This window comes from Gadus chalcogrammus, chromosome 17 (genome assembly GCF_026213295.1).
Source record: "Gadus chalcogrammus isolate NIFS_2021 chromosome 17, NIFS_Gcha_1.0, whole genome shotgun sequence".
NCBI classification, from domain to species: Eukaryota; Metazoa; Chordata; class Actinopteri; order Gadiformes; family Gadidae; genus Gadus; species Gadus chalcogrammus.
Window position 1 is genome coordinate 3482853 of NC_079428.1, and position 21443 is coordinate 3504295.

General features: G+C 49.5%; 1 protein-coding gene and 1 non-coding gene across 2 annotated transcripts; both read left to right on the forward strand.

The window, feature by feature from the left end:
* Positions 1-1934: 1934 nt before the first annotated feature.
* trnaa-cgc (transfer RNA alanine (anticodon CGC)) lies at positions 1935-2006 on the forward strand. Its single transcript has one exon. It is a non-coding gene; the product is annotated as a tRNA-Ala (tRNA).
* A 1304-nt stretch (positions 2007-3310) lies between these two features.
* Positions 3311-18905, forward strand: dtx4a (deltex 4, E3 ubiquitin ligase a). The gene is made up of 9 exons (XM_056575727.1): positions 3311-3357; positions 3500-3717; positions 5747-6917; positions 15580-15641; positions 16038-16199; positions 16318-16379; positions 16812-17132; positions 18117-18206; positions 18653-18905. The coding sequence occupies exons 1-9, from the start codon at positions 3350-3352 to the stop codon at positions 18881-18883; spliced, it is 2325 nt and encodes a 774-aa protein (XP_056431702.1). The 5' UTR covers positions 3311-3349; the 3' UTR covers positions 18884-18905.
* Positions 18906-21443: the final 2538 nt, after the last annotated feature.

Genomic DNA, 21443 nt, shown 5'->3' on the forward strand with positions numbered 1-21443 from the left:
ACCTCAACCACAGCAACAATCTGCAGGGCTTCCACTGAGGGCCACGCTTCCACTGAGGGCCACGCTTCCACTGAGGGCCACGCTTCCACTGAGGGCCAGGGTTCTCTGCTGCAGTGACCCACTCCTAGAGACACTCTTCCCCTGCTCTGCCATCAACCCACCGAGGTAAGGCTCCTCCACAACGACAGCCAGTGCAGTCCATCAACAGGATACTTACAGCATCCCCTCTCCACTGGGTCAGCTAGCCCTGGCTACCAGAGGCCTCCACATTAATTGGACGCTCCTTTGCAGCATTGAGGGTGATAATCCTACCGAGATTTAACAAACCCAAATCCGGCGCGCTTGTACTCACTACAATAACTAATAGTGTGTGATAAGCCATTCGGGGATTTGCCCGGCACACCCCATGATGGATGGGGCTGGTGACCACGGAAACCCACTTGAACCCGCCCTGGTACTCAAACCCTCCAATCACGTGTCCCCCCCCCCCCCCCCCCCCCCCCCCCCCATTTCCCTCCTACAGGCGCCAACCATGACATTTACAGACCAGACCACCAGCTTGAAGACGGTGCTTCTGCTGTTCTTCTGCCTCCTCTTCCTCGTCTTGCTCCTCCTCTTCCTATACAAGAAGCTCAACAAGCAGACGGACGGCGAGTACACCGTCAGCAACGTGGTGCTGGGGGAGGGGGGGCTCCGGGACCGCGGGAGGGAGCTCCTGCGCGACGCCTGCCTGACCCACCTGGGGGTCCGCCTCTGGGCCGACCGGGACGACGAGGAGGACTCCGAGTCGGGGGTGGGGCGGGAGGAGTGGGGAGAGGAGGGGGAGGAAGGGGAGGAAGGGGAGGAGCAGGAGGGGGACAGCCGGGGGAGCGCGAGCGACGAGGACGAGGACGAAGAGGAGGAGGAGGAGGAGGAGGAGGAGGGGAAAGGAGATGACGAAGACGCGCCGCACGGCCGCGCCAACGTACCGAACGACAAACACCCGGCCTGTGAAAACACCCAACTGATCGTGGTGGTGGAGCAGACCAGGGGAGGGTGGGATGGGAAGGAGGAGGAGGAGGAGGTGGTGGAGGAGGTGGAGGAGAAGGCCCGGAGCAATGAGGAAGAGGAGCAGGGCCCCGGCTTGATGATAAACCTCAAGCAGTTCTCCGGGGGGGCCATGTGGTCGGAGGACGATAAAGATGACGGCACCATCATCGACCTGACAGTGTTGTAAGACACAAAACAACCATGGGGGGGACGGGGACGACGACATGTCAAGGTCCTAGACATGCAGACTTCCCCCAAGCAGCTATCGAGTGAAGCCAGGGGTTCATGACCTTCTGCCCCCTCCTTTCTCCTCCTCCTACCAAAGACCTCCCCAAAATGTGCCAATATCTCATAACATGTTCATCCAAAAGGCAAATACAGCATAGATGTTTTTGTTAATATAATCAGGGAAGTATTGGTGCAACTAAAGGCTGGTAGGTCAACATGAGCTTTCTGCTTGACGCATGCATTTTGAAAAATAAAAATTATTGAGCAATTTCCTCGTTTAGCCTCACTGCAGCACCGGGCAGCGTGGTGGCGCCCCCTTGTGGCCCGGATGCCTCACTTTGCAGCTTGTGTTCATATAAGTCCAACGCTTGTTAGTACTTCAGGAAGGTTTAATATGACTATTTACAATTCGAGTTATGTACCGCTTTGTAAATGCAAATGTGAATAAATTACTTTGCTACGGAGTTTTTTGTGCTTCGAGTCATTTAAAAGAGTTGTCCTGTGGAAATACAAAGCTAAGCATAACATCTGCAAATGATCAACGTGCTCCCAGGAAGTGGACTAGAGTAATCTGTTACTAATTTTAATCTACATGCATCTACTTGTGTAACATCTTAACGCTGTTGATGATAACAGCTAGCTTCATATACTATTTTATCCTCATTTGTAGCCAATGGGGGGATGTAGCTCAGTGGTAGAGCGCATGCTTCGCATGTATGAGGCCCCGGGTTCAATCCCCGGCATCTCCACCTCTTTTAACACTTTTTGAAAAACATAATAAATAAGGCAATCATGTGTGAATGCGTGTTCAGTAATTAGCTACTAGTAGAAAGATACATGTAAAACATATTGCAAACATTTGAAAGGGTTATGCGACCGACCCTGGTTACCGAAAAACAGCAGTTCACCATTGGACGAATATTCACGGAAATAAAAAAGCGCCCGCTTCTTATTGGTCTTGACGGGGTTTTGGGCGTGGTCGCCACCGTACGCACACAAATGTCAGGCTCCACTTTCCTCTAGGAAAGGCCCGGTGTTGCCAGATTGGGACAGATTCCTCCCTTTTCTTACTCGAGACGCGCTGCAGGCAGGGTTGCCAGATCGGGAATTGGGAAATCTGGCCCAATCTGGCAACTCTGGATAGGCCAGCCGTGCCCGTGCTGGATCTCAGTGTGGCTCTCCTCATCAACACGGGTGGTTCTGCATTAATGGGCCACACGTAGACACCATGGAGCATCCAGCACCACCGCTCCCGTCCGCGGCAGCATGTAGGCCAACGAGCGTACGGGGATAAGACATGATCAGAGCAATTATGTAACAGCCACTGGATCTTCTCTCAAGAACGGCATCACAGCATCCCTGGACGTTTTGGACGTATCGTGATGGATTATCGATAAAGAGGCCAGAATACTCCCCCCCCCCCCACACACACACTTGCTTCGGAGAGACCGACGGCGACCCGAACCATACGTTGGTAAATATGTTGGTTATTTTAATCTTAAAGAGGTCAACCAGCTCGTTGGAGGCTGTGTGCACGGCCGTATCGGTACTATGGTTCCCACCGTCCACTCCAGTGATGAAATCGACATCCAACAGGGGTGTACACAAACTGTGTACACATAAAAAAAAAAAAAGCCCAGAAACTATGATCACACCATCAAGGCAAACTGCGTTCATCACCCGCCACCTTACGAGCGTTCAAACGGGCATCGTCTCTTCATCCTCACCCTGACTCGACTGTACCATAGAGATTATTTCAGTAGACGTCACGTCTATCTGCATAGGGGAATGAAATGCAATAAACCTGCGAGGTTTGGTGGTGGAAAATAATGCCCCACTGTCCAAGCTCTCCGGGAAATGGCGCACACCTCAAAACCAACATGGAAGGTATATTTATTTATCTGTATGCCACTGCCACCGCCACTGTCAAAGCGACGATGTGATGCTCGTATCTTAAGGGGGGTGGATGGTGGTGGTGGGGTGGGTGATGGAGGGGGTAGGGGAGGTTGGAAAACAACAGAAAAAAAAATATGAGCCACATCTGGTTGGCAAACTGTCTTAAGATGGATGCAGAGGCGGCGCGCGTAAAAAAATGACAAGGTATCCTTTCTTTAAATGGCGTCCCGGTGGTGCGATGCGTGCGTTATGGTGTTTTTATACATGGATGATACAAAAATGGCGTGTTGTCATTGTGTTCCGTGTGTGTGTGTCCCCCACTCCCCATCACCACCCCCCCTTGCAGCCGGAGTAGAATGTTACTAGCCTCCGCGGTGGTGGTATGGGAATGGCTGAACGAGCACGGACGCTGGCGGCCCTACAGCCCGGCCGTCTCTCACCACATCGAGGCGGTCATCCGCTGCGACCCGCGCACCGCTAGTGTGGTTTTGGGCCAGGTGGACCCGCGCTTAGCGCCCTACATCATCGACGTGCATTCCATGCACCAGTTCCGTCAAGACACAGGTAACAACAAAAATAATGGATAATATCATCTCCTGGCCGGAAAGGTTTTTATTTGTGTGCGTCTGTGCAGTTCGGAAGTGATGTGGGAATATGGGGGTGCTGCTAAATGTGGCGATGAGCTAGATGTTTTGCAAGGCCTTCATTGAGCCCCTATACACGCCCGTAGATAGAAGCTCCCCCAAGCCATGACAGGCTTGTGTTGTTGCTTTAAAGGCCAGATTCTGTCTACGTATCGTGTCAAAAAAGGGTGTACCGTGATCGTGCATGTTATTAGAAACGTCCTCCGATTGCACGCACAGCGGCTGTGTCCGCGAAAAGACGAGCGTGCATGGATGCATTGTGTACAGGTGTCACACATTGTGCGTTTGAAGCTCTGTGGAAGTCGATCTTTTTTTCACCCGCGTATTTTCGTCGTGTCCGCCCTGAAACTCATGGCATAGAGAAGCGATGGCTGTTTAAACCGTTTCCACGGTTTTTTTTTTTTCTTTGAAGTCATAATGAACGCTGAATCGAAAGAAGGAAAAGCGGTCTCGAGGCAGGTGAACATGTGTCTGGCGTCACAACACACGAATCGACATGGCAACACGGTGCTTATTGTTGTTATGAGTGGGGAAAAACCGAAATCAAAACAATGTGTCCGCTGATGCAAGGAGGCCACCATACGACACACGCATAGCGACGACGTGTGTGTGTTGGGGGGGGGGGGGGGGGGGCAGACAGAATCCAAAACAGATGAGAATTATCGAGAGAGGTGGAACTTTGGCTCGGAGGGCCTTGTGGCTCCCTCCACCTCGGCCCTGGAGCTGACAAAAGAGTTTTGTTCATTCTGCTGCCTCCAGTTACCACTTCCAGCCCGAACCTTGGGTGAGAGGCAAAGGGGGGAGGCAGGTGGGAGGCCTGCCCTAGTCTAAAGGGAATCTGGAGGAGCTGGAGGTTGAGGTGGAGCAGGAGAGGAATGGTTGGGAGGGGGGGGGGGGGGGATTTCATTTCAGAAGTTTAGGGTGGTGAACAAAATGGTGCTGATGATCAGATGTTTGTGCCAATGCCTGACAAAAGCCTTTTTCAGCAGGTCTGCTGAAATCCCTTTCTAGGGGGAATCTGAAAGGCTTTATTTGTATTACGTTGTCAATCAAAGGAAGGTGGGGTACTCCGGTGGTGGTGGTCGCCGTGGGTTGCGTAAGCATCCAGTTTAATAAGCTTTCGAGTCCCATTAGGTTTAGAAACAATATTTACACCATGCATGTTTGTGGTATGAGGATTGGGAATGCGCAAAGTTCCTCTGGACTCCCTGGGAAGACAAACATTGGCTTTAGGTCGGATCAAGGCCGACCAGCCAATGGGAACCCAGCACACAGTGAGCCGTTACTTGGGCCGACCTGATTGCCCAAATTCTCAGTGAACACACACAGACATGTTGAATTTGGGAGGAATTGTAATCTGCTTGTGCACGGCAAACAGCTCTGTGTCCAATCGTCTCCTCTCGCCTCCGACGTCACCGTAACAACGGCAACAAGGACTCCATTCACCCCTCCAGCGTCCACTCGTATCTGTCGAACCGGGGACACTCGTTTACAACAACACGCTCGTCAGGGCTGCGGCTAGTTTTGGGTGTGTTTTTCTGTAAGGGTTTTCAAACCAAGGGTAGAAGACTTGTTTATTGTAATGATGGCTTATTTGAGAAACTGAGAATGCAGTGCTAGTATCATAGTGTTTTGTAGCGAATGCTTTATTTGCATCTCCCGTCCCTAGCAGGGCTTTTGTAGGGATGCAATAACGTACACGGTACGAATAAGATAAACCAGATTAAAACAACGAGCTACAAACAAGGTAAACTGAGCACAGAGCAGCGAGAAGCAATAAAACGCACTTGGAAGTTACGCAGCAACAGACAACAAAGACGCCTTATTTACATTTCAATACCACGCAAAAGTAATTAGTTTTCCGGCCGGATTGTAGTAAAATGGCCGCTGGTCTTGGCGCCGCTGGTCAGTGGTTGGTAAACTGCTTTGTGGGTGTGTTTTGGGCCCAGGTACCCTTCGACCGGTACGCCGCAGCTTCTACGACCCGGCCTCGGCCCCGGGCCAGGGCTGGCAGTGGGAGTGGGAGAACGACGCGGGCAGCTGGACTGCCTACGACACGGAGGTGGGCATCGCCATCCAGGCGGCCCGCGACCGGCAGCAGCCCTGGCTGGACCTGGCGCCGCTGGGCTTCTGCTACCTCATTGACTTCCAGAGCATGACCCAGATCAACGGGCAGACGCAGCGCTGCCGCCGCATCCAGCGCCGCTCCGACCTGGCCTACCCGCTGGTGTCGGGGCCCCTGCCCAAGTCCCAGCCCGCCTGGGGCGGCGGCGGCGGCGGCGGCGGCGGCGGGGGCTCGGCGGGACTCATGGGGATCGGGGCGGGCGGGGGGATGGGTGGAGGAGGAGGAGGAGGAGGGGGGGGGATGGGCCCGGGCACCGGCAACGGGAGCGCCTACCCGAGCGGCGCGCTGCCGGCCTCGGCCATCACCTCGCTGGGACAGCCGTGCGCCTGCCAGCAGTGCATGCTGGTCCTCAGCGTCAAGGCGGGCGCCATGTCGGCCGTCCACACGCTGGGGCGCCGGCCGCTGCCCAGCAAGCCCCCCAGCCCCAAGCTGGGCGGGTACATGTTCCAGGGGGGCTCGTACTCCCTGACCCTGCCCCGGCCCCCCTCACTGACGCGCACGCTCTCCCCGCACAGGACATCCATCATCGGGGCCATGGGGGGGGGCGGCGGCGGCGGCGCTGGCGGCGGGGGGGGCGGGGGCCCCTTCGGACACTCCCTCTCCTTCCTGGGCTCGGCCACGGCCGCCCTCTCGCTCTCCTCCACGCGGCCCCCGCCCCCGCCCCTCCCGCCGCCCCCGCCCCCGCCGCCGCCGCCGCCGCCCTCCCACCCGCCCTCCATCTCCCTCTCGGCCTCCCTGGCCCCCCCGCACGCCTCCGGCGTCTCGGCCGTGACCACGGCGGCGTCCATGCAGACGCTGCCCCTCATCTCCACGGGGGCGTCCAGCTGCGCGCCCTCCCCCTCCGCCCGCGTCCTGGGCCCGGTGGCGTCGTCCGCGGCGGGGGGGGCGGCGGCCTGCGCGGCCCCCCTGCCCCCCCGGGCCAGCCTGGCGGGGCTCAGCCGACCCGCCCTGCAGCGCATCGCCATGGCCCAGTCCCGGGCCCTCATCGCCTCCGGGTGAGTCGCCATCTTGTCTGTTGTTGTTGTTGTTGTTGTTGTTGTTTGGGTTTCGGCGTTGTATGGAGGGGGGGGGGGGGGGGGGGGGGGTTGAGTTTGGGGGGGATGCCGCTTGAAGTTGTCGTTTCCTCTGACCTATTGGAACGTCCGAGCCGGATGTTGCGTTGACATGGCAACGGTTGAAGTCAGATGTGGTCATCGTTAGGTTTCCGCATGTTTATGGGTTATCTTTCCATCCATCCATCCGTCTCTCCGTACTTCATCCACCCCTCTGTCATCATCCATCCATCCATCGGTCCGTCTGTCGAGCCTTCATCCACCCCTCTGTCATCCATCAACCATTCATCCATCCATCCATCCATCCATCCATCCATCCATCCACATCCAGCTAAACATCATCCATCCATCCATCCATCCATCCATCCATCCATCCATCCATCCATCTATTCATGTTCTTTCATGCCAGGCTTTTTGAAGTACATAAAGTTCTGTGCCTTCACCCAGGGAATGTGAGCGCGTTATGTAACCCACTGAACATGAAGACATGCTCTCGTGTCCTACTTCACTTAGAGGTCCAGACGAATACCCGACCGAGGAGCCTCTAAGAAGTGTTTCTTTGGTGTTGTCATACTCGTGAATAAAAAGTGTACTCTGTATTTAGGTTATATTTAAACTGGGATCAGCTGGATTTGTGTCTGTCTTGATGTCGACTCGTCATTTCACGTATTTTATTTAATTTAATTTTATAGAGCTGCAGAGAGGATGCTTTGTGTTCGAGTGTGCGCATCGTGTGCACACTCAAAACCACATTAAAACACACTATTCGACTTTAGCATTTCCTTATGTTGTGGTGCTGCTATTAGCACATATTACATTTTGACCGTAAACATAATCTCTCAATGCGAACGTGTAAAGCAATGACGGGGGGCACGTGAGGACATCTGTCTGCCACCTTTTGTGTTGTGAGCCTCTTGCGTGTGCAGGGGATTGTGTGCCCTACATAATCATAGAAGGAAATCTGACATCAACACTCATTAGTATTCATAAGCCTTTAATCTATGTGACAGAGTCCATTCAGTGTAATAGACTCTGTGGGATAATACGATGTGTGTGCGCTATGGTCTTAAATAGGCAACGTTCACACACCGAGCAACACGTTTTCTTAGTTTTAGCGGAAGGTGGTGGTGGTGTGTGGGGGGGGGGGGGGGGTGGAGTGTCAGGTGGAACTGAGCACTGCACATTGCTTTTTCTGCTTGTTCTCCTAACCCTGTCCTAAGTCTGCCCCCCCCACTCCTAAACCACACACACACACACACACACACACACACACAGTCTCACACACACACACACACACACACACACACACACACACACACACACACACACACACACACACACACCCCAAAAACAAATCAAGGATGACAGAAGTGAGAAAAGCCTGGGAACTGTGTGTGTGTTGGTAACTGTGGCAACCATTATGAACCCAGAATCCTGCTTCTCCTTTGTGGAAACATTTGGAGACAGGAACGGAGAGTTTAGCTGTGTGTGTGTGTGTTTTGTGTGTTAGTGTCTTGAGGGGACATGTGTGTGTGTGCTACCGTGTAAGTTTGGGTTATTGCGATTCAGAAAGGTGTTTTTGTGCGTGTGTTTGTGCGCGCACATCCACTTTCCACGCAGCCACTCGGGCCAGGAGCCTCATTCACATGGCTCTGAATGCCTTGTTTAAACGACGGAAGGTCATTTGTGAAGTAGAGCATAAAGACAAACGTCTTCACGCTACCACGTAGCGTCGAACAACAACATGGGCAGACATATTGTTGTTTTAGCAAGGGGATGAGAACGAGATTAACAGAAGGTCGCATCAGCCACGGCTCGTGGAAGGGTAGAGCTAGTGAGCGAGCGCGTTAGTTGGCTCGTTAGTTACCCTAGCCTAGCTCCTAGCCTCGAATCATGTTAGTTCCTGTGGTCGTCTAGACACAATTTCTTTTTTTTATATTCCACAGTCTAAAAAGACGATACCAGTCCGGTTGATCAAACCAAATTGTGGAATTTTTTTTTTTTTTTCAGAAAAACAAATACCAAAGGGATTTGTCAAACATGTCTTTGTACCGCTGGTTTAGGTGAAGCCCATAGAGACGGTAACCATGGTTTGATAACCCGGACCGGTGTTGTCCTCTTAAGAGAGGACCATTTCGTTGGGGGATGAAATAGGATGATTGATACATGGACTGCTTTTCTTCTACTCCATTAGTTGTATAAATGTGGGGTTGCTGTTGCTTCTGACGCTGTCTGAAACCATGCAACAGTCGTCAACATCCACATTTTTTTTCATCAGAAGGCATTCACACAGTGACTTCTATAGTCTGTCATCCTTCTTCGGTCTGGAACCAACTCGCCCGAGCACAGTGGTGGTCGTCAAGGAGAGCTGTTCTTCAAAGGCACAAAGTCGTTTTCACGTACAAATAGTTATATAGGCCCTATATCTATATCTATAGATATAGATATATAAAGATATATATCTATATCTATATCTATAGATATAGATATAGTCGTTATATTATTTATATTTTATAGGCACGAATACTTTGAGATGGGCCACAGAAATTGCAGTGTGACTCTTCTCTAAAGGACCGGTGACTTTATTTCAGAAGAGGTATACGACCCGTTTTCTCATTCACTGTAGCCTATTCACCTTACCTGATTTCCTCTGAATAGAAGCTACTTCTAGTCCCGCGCCGCGTTCTCCCCAAAAACAACACCTTCTATAAATACAAACAAAAACACCTCTGTAACAAGACGCGTCTCCACCTCCCGCCGTGAATCATAGTGTATTATCTACATACGGAAACGCGAAGCAGTACGACCCCGAAACGGCTCCATTCAGCTCCTTCCTAACGACGCTTCCCAGGGTCATTAGCACGAGTGTGTTTCAGCAGACCAGAGGGTGAGCGACCGTATGCTAGTGTTGTGCTGCCCTGTGCTAAAGCCGTGCCGCTCAAAACACGCACATGCACACGCACACGCACTCAGTTTCAGTCCACTTTACCGCTATTTAACACTGAGATTAAATTACAGCCGCCAAAATGGAGCCGGAAATAAGTCATTCAGGAGTGAGTTAGGAGAAGGATTGATTCTGGTTGCCACCGCGGGTTTTAGTATTCACCCAGGAGTGACCACAGCGTTTCTCTGGGTGCGTCTTATGGGGGGTTAACTCTTTCCTTTGGTCCATTTTTGTTCCAGAAGTCTGGATATCGGGTTTTGGGTGTAACAAGTAGTGCAGGGTATTCAAACCACCATGAACTATCCCAGTCTGGAACGTTTGTGGCACGTAGCAGCAGAGAAACTCCTAGTCGGCACGGCAACAAATTTCAACAATTAAAAATGCATGCCAGATGGCAATTAGTATTTCAGGCTTGAAATGTTATTGATATGATGGTGCCATGTTTTGATTATGGATGGTTTTCTCTGACTATACTTGCCATAGATATTAATAATGTATATCACAGGGAGCGGCAAAAGTCCCCATATTTATTTACTTGCTCACACAAACTTTATGTACGAATTGAATCCATATTTTAAACATAATCAGAACCCAATGCATAAATAAATTCTGAACCAAAGATTTGAAACTCTTTTTAATTGGATAAGCATTAAAAATGGACATAAAATGCTCAACTTTCTGAACACAGTTGTATAGTTGGATAAATGAAGAGTGACAATGCACGTTCTCATTTGGCTTCAGAGCGACATTTCTTTATTTTTGCCATTTTAAACTTCTTTCTTTTTGACCTTTTAAAGACATCCTGACTGGCAGGCAGATGTTATTTTCCTTCTCATCTGAAGGTCACCAGCGTTTCCAAAGCAAATGAATCCCAGAGTCGACTAACTAAACATTGTGTCGTCATTGTGCGGGTGCCTGCAGAAATCAACAGCTGTATCTCTTACTCAACGATTACACATGTTCAGACTTCAACACGGTTTCTAACATCGTTAACCTAGCAATCATTGGTGCTTGGCACTTGGTTCTATGAACATCCTTACTGTACCGACAGAGATATAATGTTTCTCCTTCGTGTAGAAATGTACTTTAAGTCGCTTTGGATAAAAGCATCTGCTAAATGCCCGCAATGTAAATGTAAATGTAAATCTTCATTCGTTTTTTTTGGGGGGTTTCAACAGTTTGACTTAGTTGCTAGCATCCTAGTGAAACTGAGCAGATGGTCCACCAAGCCATTTCCAAGTGACTGTAACCTCCTGAGATTAACTCCGGCGGCGAGAGTGGCCTTTGCTGAGCCCACCTGCTGTGGCTCCCGTTTCCACGCCCACTCAGATGTATTGTGTCAGCGGAACAAGAACAAGTCAGGCCTTTGAGTGCTTCTTCAACATCAGATAATGTGTTAGGCTCAGGATTGTGTTGCGCTTTCATCTCTGTGTGCAGTTTCTCTGTTTCCATGTGTGCATGTAATTACATAGATGTTTATTTGTGTGTGTGTGTGTGTGAGATTGTGCGCGTACTTACACGTGTTTAAATGAGCAGCATATGCTTCAGGCTTGTTTGGACCCATCCTCCAATGATCCAGATGGACTGTAATGCTGCTTGATTAGCCCGGAAAACTCTTGTGTTGTTTCTGCCACCTTTTCTCCGAACACCTTCCCTGTCTTCACCCTCCTACGCCCTATTTTGAGCTCCTCAAAATATCACATTTAATTTTTTTTATACCCACGTTGACTGGGTACGGCGATATGGAAAAAAACGTTTGTCACAATAATCATGGAGGATTCTACTCCATTATGTTAAGAGCGAGCCTGGGAACCAGAAGAATCTCACGAGGTCATGTTTCATTTGGTTTAGATAAGGTCTGGCTCCCCTCACATAGAGAAGGATTCCCTTGGGGGGGGGGGGGGGGGGGTTCCCCGGTGGCTCACCGGGCAGAGCCCGTAACATATAGGCTCGGTCCTGAACACAGCGACCCGGGTTCCAATCTGGTCCCTGGTCATTTGCTGCATGTCCTCCCCTCTATCTCACTCTTTAATAAAGCATAAAAATGCGAAGGAAAAGATTCATGCCCGGGTACTATTAGATGGACCGACCGACCAATCACAGCCGTTGATCTAACATGAGGCGTGATAAACATGATGACGGTGTAGAGGAGCGCCGTGGAGGTGTTTACAACAACAACATGGCTGCCGCTGATGTCGAAAGACTTTTTTCATCGATCGGCGCTGCGTCATCCGTTTCGTCGCTATTGGTTGGTTGGTTATCCGATTGCGTCCAGAGTCATTTTGTTCAGCGCCCGTTGGTGACGCCCCTTGGAAATAAAAAATGAACGGTGAGGTTCCCCACTAATCACAGTTTGCAATTCGACTGGCGGCCAAAGGCTAATAAAGGATCAGGATATGCTTATGAATTTAATCTTATTGTGGACATTCTAGCTGCATTATATTTTTATCACACTTTTTTTGTTTTGTTACTTTAAGGGCATATCTTCCATCATAATTGACTATCAAACTGATCCTGATAAGTGGACTTCTATCATAACTATACAGTACCATTCAAAGACGATATACAATACAACTCAGACCATGACTGCTGGAACACTACTGAACCATTGTTGACAGTGTCCGCGTGGGTCATTAAGTTGTGGAGAAGCGTGTCAACACAAATGGTCACTCCCTGTACGTAATCCTCCATGATTCAGCCTGCGTGTGTGCTGTGGATCACACACATCAGATTAGTGGGAAGATTAGCAGAGGGGTCTTCTGCTAATCAGAGTGTGAACTAGCCCTCATCATCATTATCGTCGTCATCAACATCATCATCGACAGTCTTCATCATCGCCATCCAATTAAGTCGCTGAACTCTTCACTCTGTGTCCTTGTTGTGTTGTAGAAACTTGTTCGCGCAGCGCTTTTTATATATGATGCAATTATATATTTCTATTATATTATAAATATACTTTTGCAGTTGCTCCAATATTGATTGTATTCTTTCTAATATTGGTTGTTATCCGCATCTGTGAGTCTTGTGTCTCAGAGTGGGAGAGAGAACCTGGGCAGAACTCGCCATAATTATTCACCATCCATTCAGACACAAGGACACAAAACACTGAATGGAAAAAAACTCAAAAGGTGTTGTCGCACTTGAGGCACCGCGCAATTAATCAACACATAGCTCAACACACGGGCGACCTTAAGCTGTTGTTCTCTCAACCTCACGCCCCCGGAGGCGTGAAGTCGTGAGAGCCCTGAGGTGGTATCCGCCAGGTGAATGAAACACTGTTTGCGTCACTAAGCACCAAGGTGTCATTAACGAGCATGTCGTCGACACTGGGTCAGGTGAGCGTCCTAAATATAGCCGCTCTATATTGTGGCGCCGTTCGCTGACTTCAGCGCTTCCGTCTCCTCCCTAATCACACAGAGGAAACCCCTCCCTCTCTCTCTCTCCCCCCTCTCTCTCCCTCTCTCCCTCTCTCTCTCTCTCTCTGGCCTGACGTCATCCGCGTTGGCAATCCTCTCGGAGGTGAAATCCGTGGCGTGACTCACTACAGACTCCTCCCACACCCGCGCTGGCCCTTTAAATGTTCCCCTTGATTAAAGAGTGTCACCTCCGACCTCCGACCACCACTGGGCCGTCGTCCTCTGCGTGTTGGAGGTGGATGCCGGCCGCTTGCGGTTGGTTTAAACTGATACATTTTGCGTGACGGTAGTGACTCAAGAGTTGTATTGGTCACGTACATGTATGCATGTTGGAAATGCAGTGAAATGAAAAGTGGCAGTGCTATTAAAGATTGTGTAACGTTCAAATATTAAATATTAAAATGTGGTGACAAATAGAATAAAAATAAGAAATTAAATAACAATTAAAACAATTAGCCCTATATAGAATAAAAAATCTGTAGCATTTGAACATTTAAAATTTTGCAAAAACAATAAATAGAGGTATTCTGTACAGTAAATATAATAAAAATAATCTAATTTGAGATAATCTATGTTCTATCCATGTGTCTGCGTTTGTGCATGAGTTAGACAGCACTGACCAACACTGTCATGAATACTGTAGGCATCACAGGTCGTAATAGACCTTTATCAGAGAGGGTAACACAGGTGTGGCTTTCTAACCCTAACCCTAGGTAACGTGCCCATCATAACGTCCTGAAATGCACCTGTGTTCGCCCCTACTGTTGCACCTCTGTGATAAAGACCTCTTGTAGACGTTTCGACGCCCAACGCTAACATTATGTATATCACACTCCTGTGATGCCGGATGCGCTTAATTCTGCGTATGGTAGCGTGTCGTCGTGGTGACGCAGTGAGTGACGGGGTAATCTCCCCCCTCCTCAGTGACGTATGAAGGGGGGAGACTTCCGGGGCAGGAGTCTTCCAACAGATGGAGACAGGTGGATAAGCCCTATAAGAGGTGGAGGCTAGGCTCAGACGCTCCCACATGAGATAGGGAGAGAGACAGAGGGAGAGACAGAGAGGGAGGGAGAGACAAAGAGAGCGAGAGACAGAGAGAGAACGAGAGAGAGTGGGAGAAAGCGACAGAGAGAGAGGGAGACAGAGAGAGGAACAAAGAGAGTCACAACGAAAGGGAGAGCAGGAAAGAGAGAGTGAGAGAGACAGACGGGGGAGAGAGAGGGAGAGAGAGACGTAGAGACAGTATTACTCACCCATCTCAGAGGTAAACTAAGCGGGAGAACAAGTGGGAGTACGGATATCAACACAGGAGCCCGTCCAAATTGGCTCTGGAGTAGGATCCTGATTTTGCGTTGGAGAAAGATGACTATTATTCAAACAGGCAGAGCGTGAGTATTTGTAATGTAATTGTGTTGTTCTAGATTTGTGGTTTCACATTTGGGCCGCATTGTATTTAATTGAGTGATGGGGAGATAATGTGATGTCAATATTATGGTGACAAACATGGAAAATAAATGGCACAAAAAGGTTTCAGAATTACATTTTCTAATGTGTTATTTAGACTTGTTTGTGTGTGTATGTGTGTACGTGACTGAGTACACAGCAAGCTGCAACCAAGCTGTTATTAAGCTGGCGTGTGTGTTTTCTTTCATTTAAACATCACACGTATATTGACACTGGCTTTTGGCTGTATGACCGATTTTTTATTAGTAGTTACTCACTTAAAGACACAAAGGCATGGAAATCCACGTTTATAGTCTCGTCAGCCGATAAAGCCGGTCTTCACCTCTGTGGGGAAATCCCACTCAAAAAGCAGTTCACAATACAGTTAAAATAATAAATAAAAGTGTACCACTCAAATATGCTAACAAAGATAAAACGCACAACTGCGAGAAACATGCCACACACGCGCCTGTGTTTAACACCCCGACCACAGCGTTCCTTAGGGTCCGGTGCCTCACAGACTGTAGCCTTACTTGGCAACGTAGCCGCGCGACTCGTGGATGTGTTAGCGCCGCATGACTCAGCGAAAAGCTCCTTAACCTGCTAACACCGTGAGGGCCACGCGCTAGCCCGCAGCCGTCTGTTGACGAGGCGGGTCATCGACCTGTCGTCGTTGTTGTTGTTGTTGTTGTTGTTGTTGTTGACGTCTGCATGGGGGTCTTCTGTTCTGACATGTACTGCAGCTTTAAAAAACGTTTTGATTTTTTTCTGAATGTTTGTATTTGTTTATTTCTCCCGCCAGGGTTCCGACGGTACCGGTGAAGAACCTGAACGGGTCCAGCCCTGTTCATCCAGCACTGGCAGGTGAGAAGAATTCGACCAAACCTGTCTTTACGTGACTAGAGTCGGGAAAGTCTTGCAAAAAAATTAAACCAGAATGGCACTGACCTCTTGACAATGCACTATTTTCCTTTAAAAGTTTAACTTTAAGCTAACACAACCGTGAATATTAACTTGTATGCATAGAGTTTCATTTTTTCTTTTCTTCTTGAAGAAGATAACCTGGCTGGCGGGCCGTCCTCACATCCGACACCGCTCTCCTTTGTCTGAGCGATTAGTATCAGTGAGGTTAGGTCGAGTGCTAAGGTCTAGCGCGTCCCCGGATCTTACCAAATATGGTCGACAAATTATTTCCAGGATGTGGAGTTTTGAGAGCTGCATTCCAACACTCGCCCCTCTCCCCCTGCTGGCTGCGCCTAGGTATTACAGGTATCCTGATGAGTGCGGCAGGACTTCCTGTCTGCTTGACCCGCCCCCCTAAGCTGGTGCTCCACCCTCCTCCGGTCAGCAAGAGTGACATCAAACCCGTGCCGGGGCTTGGCCACTGCTGCCGCAAGACCACCAAGAAACAGGCCCGCAAAGGTAGGTAGAAACCCCCTCCACCCCCCCTTTTGAATGGTACGGTCCAGTTTTCACAGCACCAGACCTAGTCATGGTCAGCCTTAGACACTTTCCGACCCCCGTCTGTTTTGTCTTCTAGGCAAGACCCCCGAGGAGGTGGTGAAGAGGTACCTGCAGAAGGTCCGCAACCCCCCTGAGGAGGTAAGGACCCGAGCCGCCGATGACGTCCTTTTCAGATGTCTTTGTGATCATTTTGATTAGTGCCATGGATATTGCTAACCTTGCCATACTACTACCACTGCTGTCAATGGAACAACACCTGCTACTGGTATTTGGGGAATTGATTCATCTTGAATGTTTCTCTCGTTCTCTCTCTCTTTTTCTCTGTTCTTCTTTCTCTCTCTCTGTCTCTGTCTCTCTCCCTCTCCCTCTCCCTCTCCCTATCTCTCTCTCTCTCTCTCTCTCTCTCTCTCTCCATCTTGTTTGTCTGTGTGTGTGTGTGTGTCTCTCTGTCTATCTGTTTCTGTTTATCTATCTCTGTCTCTCACACTTCTTCTCTCTGTCTGTCGTTCTCTCTCTCTTTCTCCCTCTCCCTCTCCCTCTCTCTCTCTCCCCCCCCCCTCTCCCTCTCAGGACTGCACCATCTGTATGGAGGCCCTCGCCGGGCCCTCGGGCTACAAGGGCCCCGGCGTGGGGGGCATCTCGCGGGCCGAGTCGGTGGGCCGGCTGGCTCAGTGCGGCCACCAGTACCACCTGCAGTGCCTGGTGGCCATGTACAACAACGGCAACAAGGACGGCAGCCTGCAGTGCCCCACCTGCAAGACCATCTACGGCGTGAAGACCGGGAACCAGCCGCCCGGCAAGATGGAGTACCACGTCATCCCCCACTCGCTGCCCGGCCACCCCGACTGCAAGACCGTCCGCATCATATACAACATCCCCCCTGGCATCCAGGTGGGCGAGGCGCACACTGCTGGATGCGGCCCCCCCTAGACACGCCCCCCCCTAGACAGACACACCCCTAGACACGCCCCCCCCTGGACAGACACACCCCTAGACACGCCCCCCCTGGACAGACACACCCCCTAGACACGCCCCCCCCTGGACAGACACACCCCTAGACACACACACAACCTGGACACACACACCCTAGATACGCCCCCCTAGACACGCCCCCCCTAGACACACACACACCCTAGACACGCCCCCCCTAGACACGCCCCCCCCTAGACAGACACACCCCTAGACACGCCCCCCCCTAGACAGACACACCCCTAGACATGCCCCCCTAGACACACACACAACCTAGACACACATACCCTAGATATGCCCCCCCCCCCTAGACACACACACACACCCTAGATACGCCCCCCCTAGACACACATACCCCTATACACCCCCCCCCCCCCCCCTAGACACACATGCCCCTAGATACGCCCGCCCTAGACACGCCCCCCCCTAGACAGACACACCCCTAGATACGCCCGCCCTAGACAGACACACCCCTAGGCACGCCCCCCTAGACCCCCCCCCCCCCCCCCCGCTAGACACATACCCCTAGATACGCCCGCCCTAGACATACGCCCCTAGATACACCCCCGCTAGACGCGCCCCCCTAGACGCGCCCCCCCCTAGACAGACACACCCCTAGACACGCCCCCCTAGACACACCCCTAGACGCGCCCCCCTAGACGCGCCCCCCCTAGACAGACACACCCCTAGACACGCCCCCCTAGACACACCCCTAGACGCGCCCCCCTAGACGCGCCCCCCTAGACGTTCCGTGTTGTGTTGTGGTGACTGAGTGGAGGAGTGTGCTCCTGGTGCTTGAGGTGCGTGATGGGTCAACCCTGTTTGTTGTTGACTGAGCGGAGGAGTGTGCTCCTGGTGCTGGAGGTGCGTGATGGCTCACCCCTGTTTGTTGTTGTTGCGCGGCAGGGCCCGGAGCACCCCAACCCGGGCAAGCCCTTCACGGCGCGCGGCTTCCCCCGCCACTGCTACCTGCCGGACAGCGAGAAGGGGCGCAAGGTGAAGGACGACGCAAGGCGCTCTGCCGTCTGGGGCGCGGGCAGACCTCCCTGCTCTCGCTCTCCTGCTTTTTCTGTTTCAATTAGAAATAACTTTATCGGCATAAGGTGCAGAAGCAGATGACAATTAACCAAGGGGAAAATATTCATATAGATTTTTGTTTAGAACTGCTATCATATTTGTACGTACGTAGTAATATCTGTATGTGTTAAAGGGTCCTACATACACATATTATTCAAGTGATTTAAATATGGTTTTAATGTATGCCAAGCCAAAGTAAATATCAAATGTGAAAATATTCAAGAATGTATAAAAATGTATGATGCCAATCTAATACTCTCTCTCTCTCTCTCTCTCTCTCTCTCTCTCTCTCTCTCTCTCTCTCTCTCTCTCTCTCCCTCTCCCTCTCCCTCTCCCTCTCCCTCCCTCCCTCCCTCCCTCCCCAGGTCCTGAGGCTGCTGCTGGTCGCCTGGGATCGCCGGCTGATCTTCTCCGTGGGGACGTCCAGCACTACGGGCGAGTCGGACACGGTCATCTGGAACGAGGTCCACCACAAGACAGAGTTCGGCTCCAACCTGACGGGCCACGGCTACCCGGACCCCGGTCACCTTGACAACGTCCTGGAGGAGCTCAAGGCCCAAGGCATCACCGAGGAGGAGTGTCTACCCAAAGACTGAGGGGGCGGGGACTATCGCCTGAGCCAATGGGAGAGCGGGAAGGGGAGGTGTGAGGGGAAAGACAGAGCGAGACAATGAATGGAGACGGGGCCAAAGATGGGGAGGGAAGGGTCGCTCGGCAACCAGAAGATGAGGTTTCCTGAGACATCGGAGTGACGTGAGTGTCCGAAACAATGATAAACCGTTGCCGAGGTGTCGGGATAGATTCGCCAAAACCCCGATGAGTTTGTCAGAGGAAAGAAAACGTTTTTCTTGTTTTTTTTTATTGAGCAGTGACGGTAACTACAAACAGAACTGACTTGAGAGTGGATAAAAGGGAGATGAAGTACGACTCAAAAACAAAACACACTCATTCAAGTGCGAAAACTTTGGACACCTTAAAGAAAAAAGAGATAAAACTCCAGCTCCAACCCGCTGGGATTCAGAAGTCTCGACCGACTGCATGAATAATCAGTTTTCCTACGCTAAATGGGGAATCATTGATTTATTTCCTTTTTTCCTGAAACAACAATGGTGTCGAGATTGCAACGGTTATTCAGTGAAGTGTTGGGGATCACTGTGCACATTCAACTGTTTAGATTAAAAAAAAAGAAACGTGTCATTTATACTGTGGAGTTCAGAAAAAGGATATCAAGAATGTAACTAACTCTTAATTTTTCTGATTTTGGGAAACGGTGAAGTTTGCCAATAGTGCTGCTATATGATATCATAGTCGAGGGAAAAATGAAATTAACTTGAACGATGAAAGAGAAGGGAAAAGGTGGAATTTTCATCATAGAATATCAGTGTTTTTCTTTTATATGATAACAAAGTTGTCGATGGACGGTAGGTTGAACAAAGGTGAAAAAATAACAGATTTACAATTCAGAAAACTGCTTTTAAAATATTTCAAGTGTGGGACTGAACATCACAGCATGGATGTTTTCTGACCTCTAGTGGTTCGTGTTGGGGATTACATTCCTTTTTAGGTCGTCTAAATCCTATCATTTTGAAAATGCATTGCTGTATAATATGAATACTTGATATGTTATCTGACGTTGTTTCCATTGATATCATTTATATATACTTTTACATGCCATATTTAACAGCATACTTTGATGTGACAGAATTATGACAGAGAGAGAGAGATAGAGAAAGAGAGCGATTGATGGCTAAGGATAAGCTATAGGTATAGCTGTGATGATTTTCTATACTACTTGCCAACCCCCTTTGGTAAATCAATTTTAGATTTTAGGTAAAGGCTGCACATATCAACGTTACTTAGTGTGTCCGAGCAGAGGCACACAATGTGTTTATTTTTTTTTCCTATTCTTTCCTTGGGTTTATCACAAGACAGATCTCGAATACCTCCGTTCCAACCGAGGGGGTTAGGCCTACTGATTGGTTATACACCAAACAAACATTTAACGCCATTAGTCTTGCACAAAGAACACTCTCTGGACTCCTTATGAGTGACTATACCGTTTCAAACGAGACGCTTAATCTCGTCAATCGAAAAACAAACACCCACTGTCATCACCTCGACAAATATAACCCCCCCGTCCTCCATGATATGAGAAACGGTTAGAGAACGACGCTCTAGAAGCAAACCATCAGCTGGACTTGTTTTCAAACGGCCCTGTCGATTGGGCCACACGGCGCTTTTACTTTAAAAGACCCACAACGATGTGTACTGGTGTAGGCCGATGTGAAAACTAGACATTTATACTTTCTATTTTATGTATGCGCTGTTTGTATGTGTTTTATGTGCACAAAATTTACATTAAACGTTTTCTAAGATACAACTACAGATCAGAGCCGCACTCTGGAGGATTTATTTATTTAATGTTTTGTTTCATGTCATGTCCGGAGGTTTTCGTGAGTGATTTTTATTTTGAAGTGCAAACATGTCTGGTTCCAACATGGTGAAGTACGGCCCCTTTTAGTTAAAAGTAAAATATTACTTGTGTACACTGTAACAGCATGTCATTTTACTGGTCTATTTTAAGAGATGCATTTTTTTGGTGGTTACATTTCTGTCCGAAAACCAATTAAATTCTATTCTCTAGAAATTAGCCCAGGATTGCTGATTCTTATACACATCTCATTGCAATTATTTTAGGAACAATCGGTTCTTGTGGCCACATATTGCTTTCATGCATAAAGTGTCTTATTTTTATATTCTCACTGTTTTATTCCCTTTTCCAAAAGAAATGTTAATCTAGTTATCCTTCGCTGAGGGCAGTGTTTTGAATCCAAAGACTGTTTTTATTTTTATTTTAAAAAGCTGGTAAATGAAAACTGTACAAATTAGGTGGTGATTCAATGGCCGCAGTAACATGTATAAAAAAGTTGGCAACTTGCATTGAATATTCAGTACAGTGGGACTATTAAATTTGTAAAAATGACCCGTGTGTCAGTTCAGTTTTGTGCAGGTGCCTGTCTGAACACTAATTGGATTTTATTTTAATTTAATTCACGGCAGTCCCTTTTCACATTTTAACAATTATTCAGACCTCTTCAAAGTAAACGGCACTGATTTACCAGACTCATTGACAGCAAATATCTGACTTATTTGAGG

Coding starts and splice junctions, on each gene's coding strand:
- dtx4a (XM_056575727.1), top strand. Junction 6,918..15,579: donor CGGGCCCTCATCGCCTCCGG/GTGAGTCGCCAT, acceptor TTCTCCCGCCAG/GGTTCCGACGGTACCGGTGA. Junction 15,642..16,037: donor TGTTCATCCAGCACTGGCAG/GTGAGAAGAATT, acceptor GGCTGCGCCTAG/GTATTACAGGTATCCTGATG.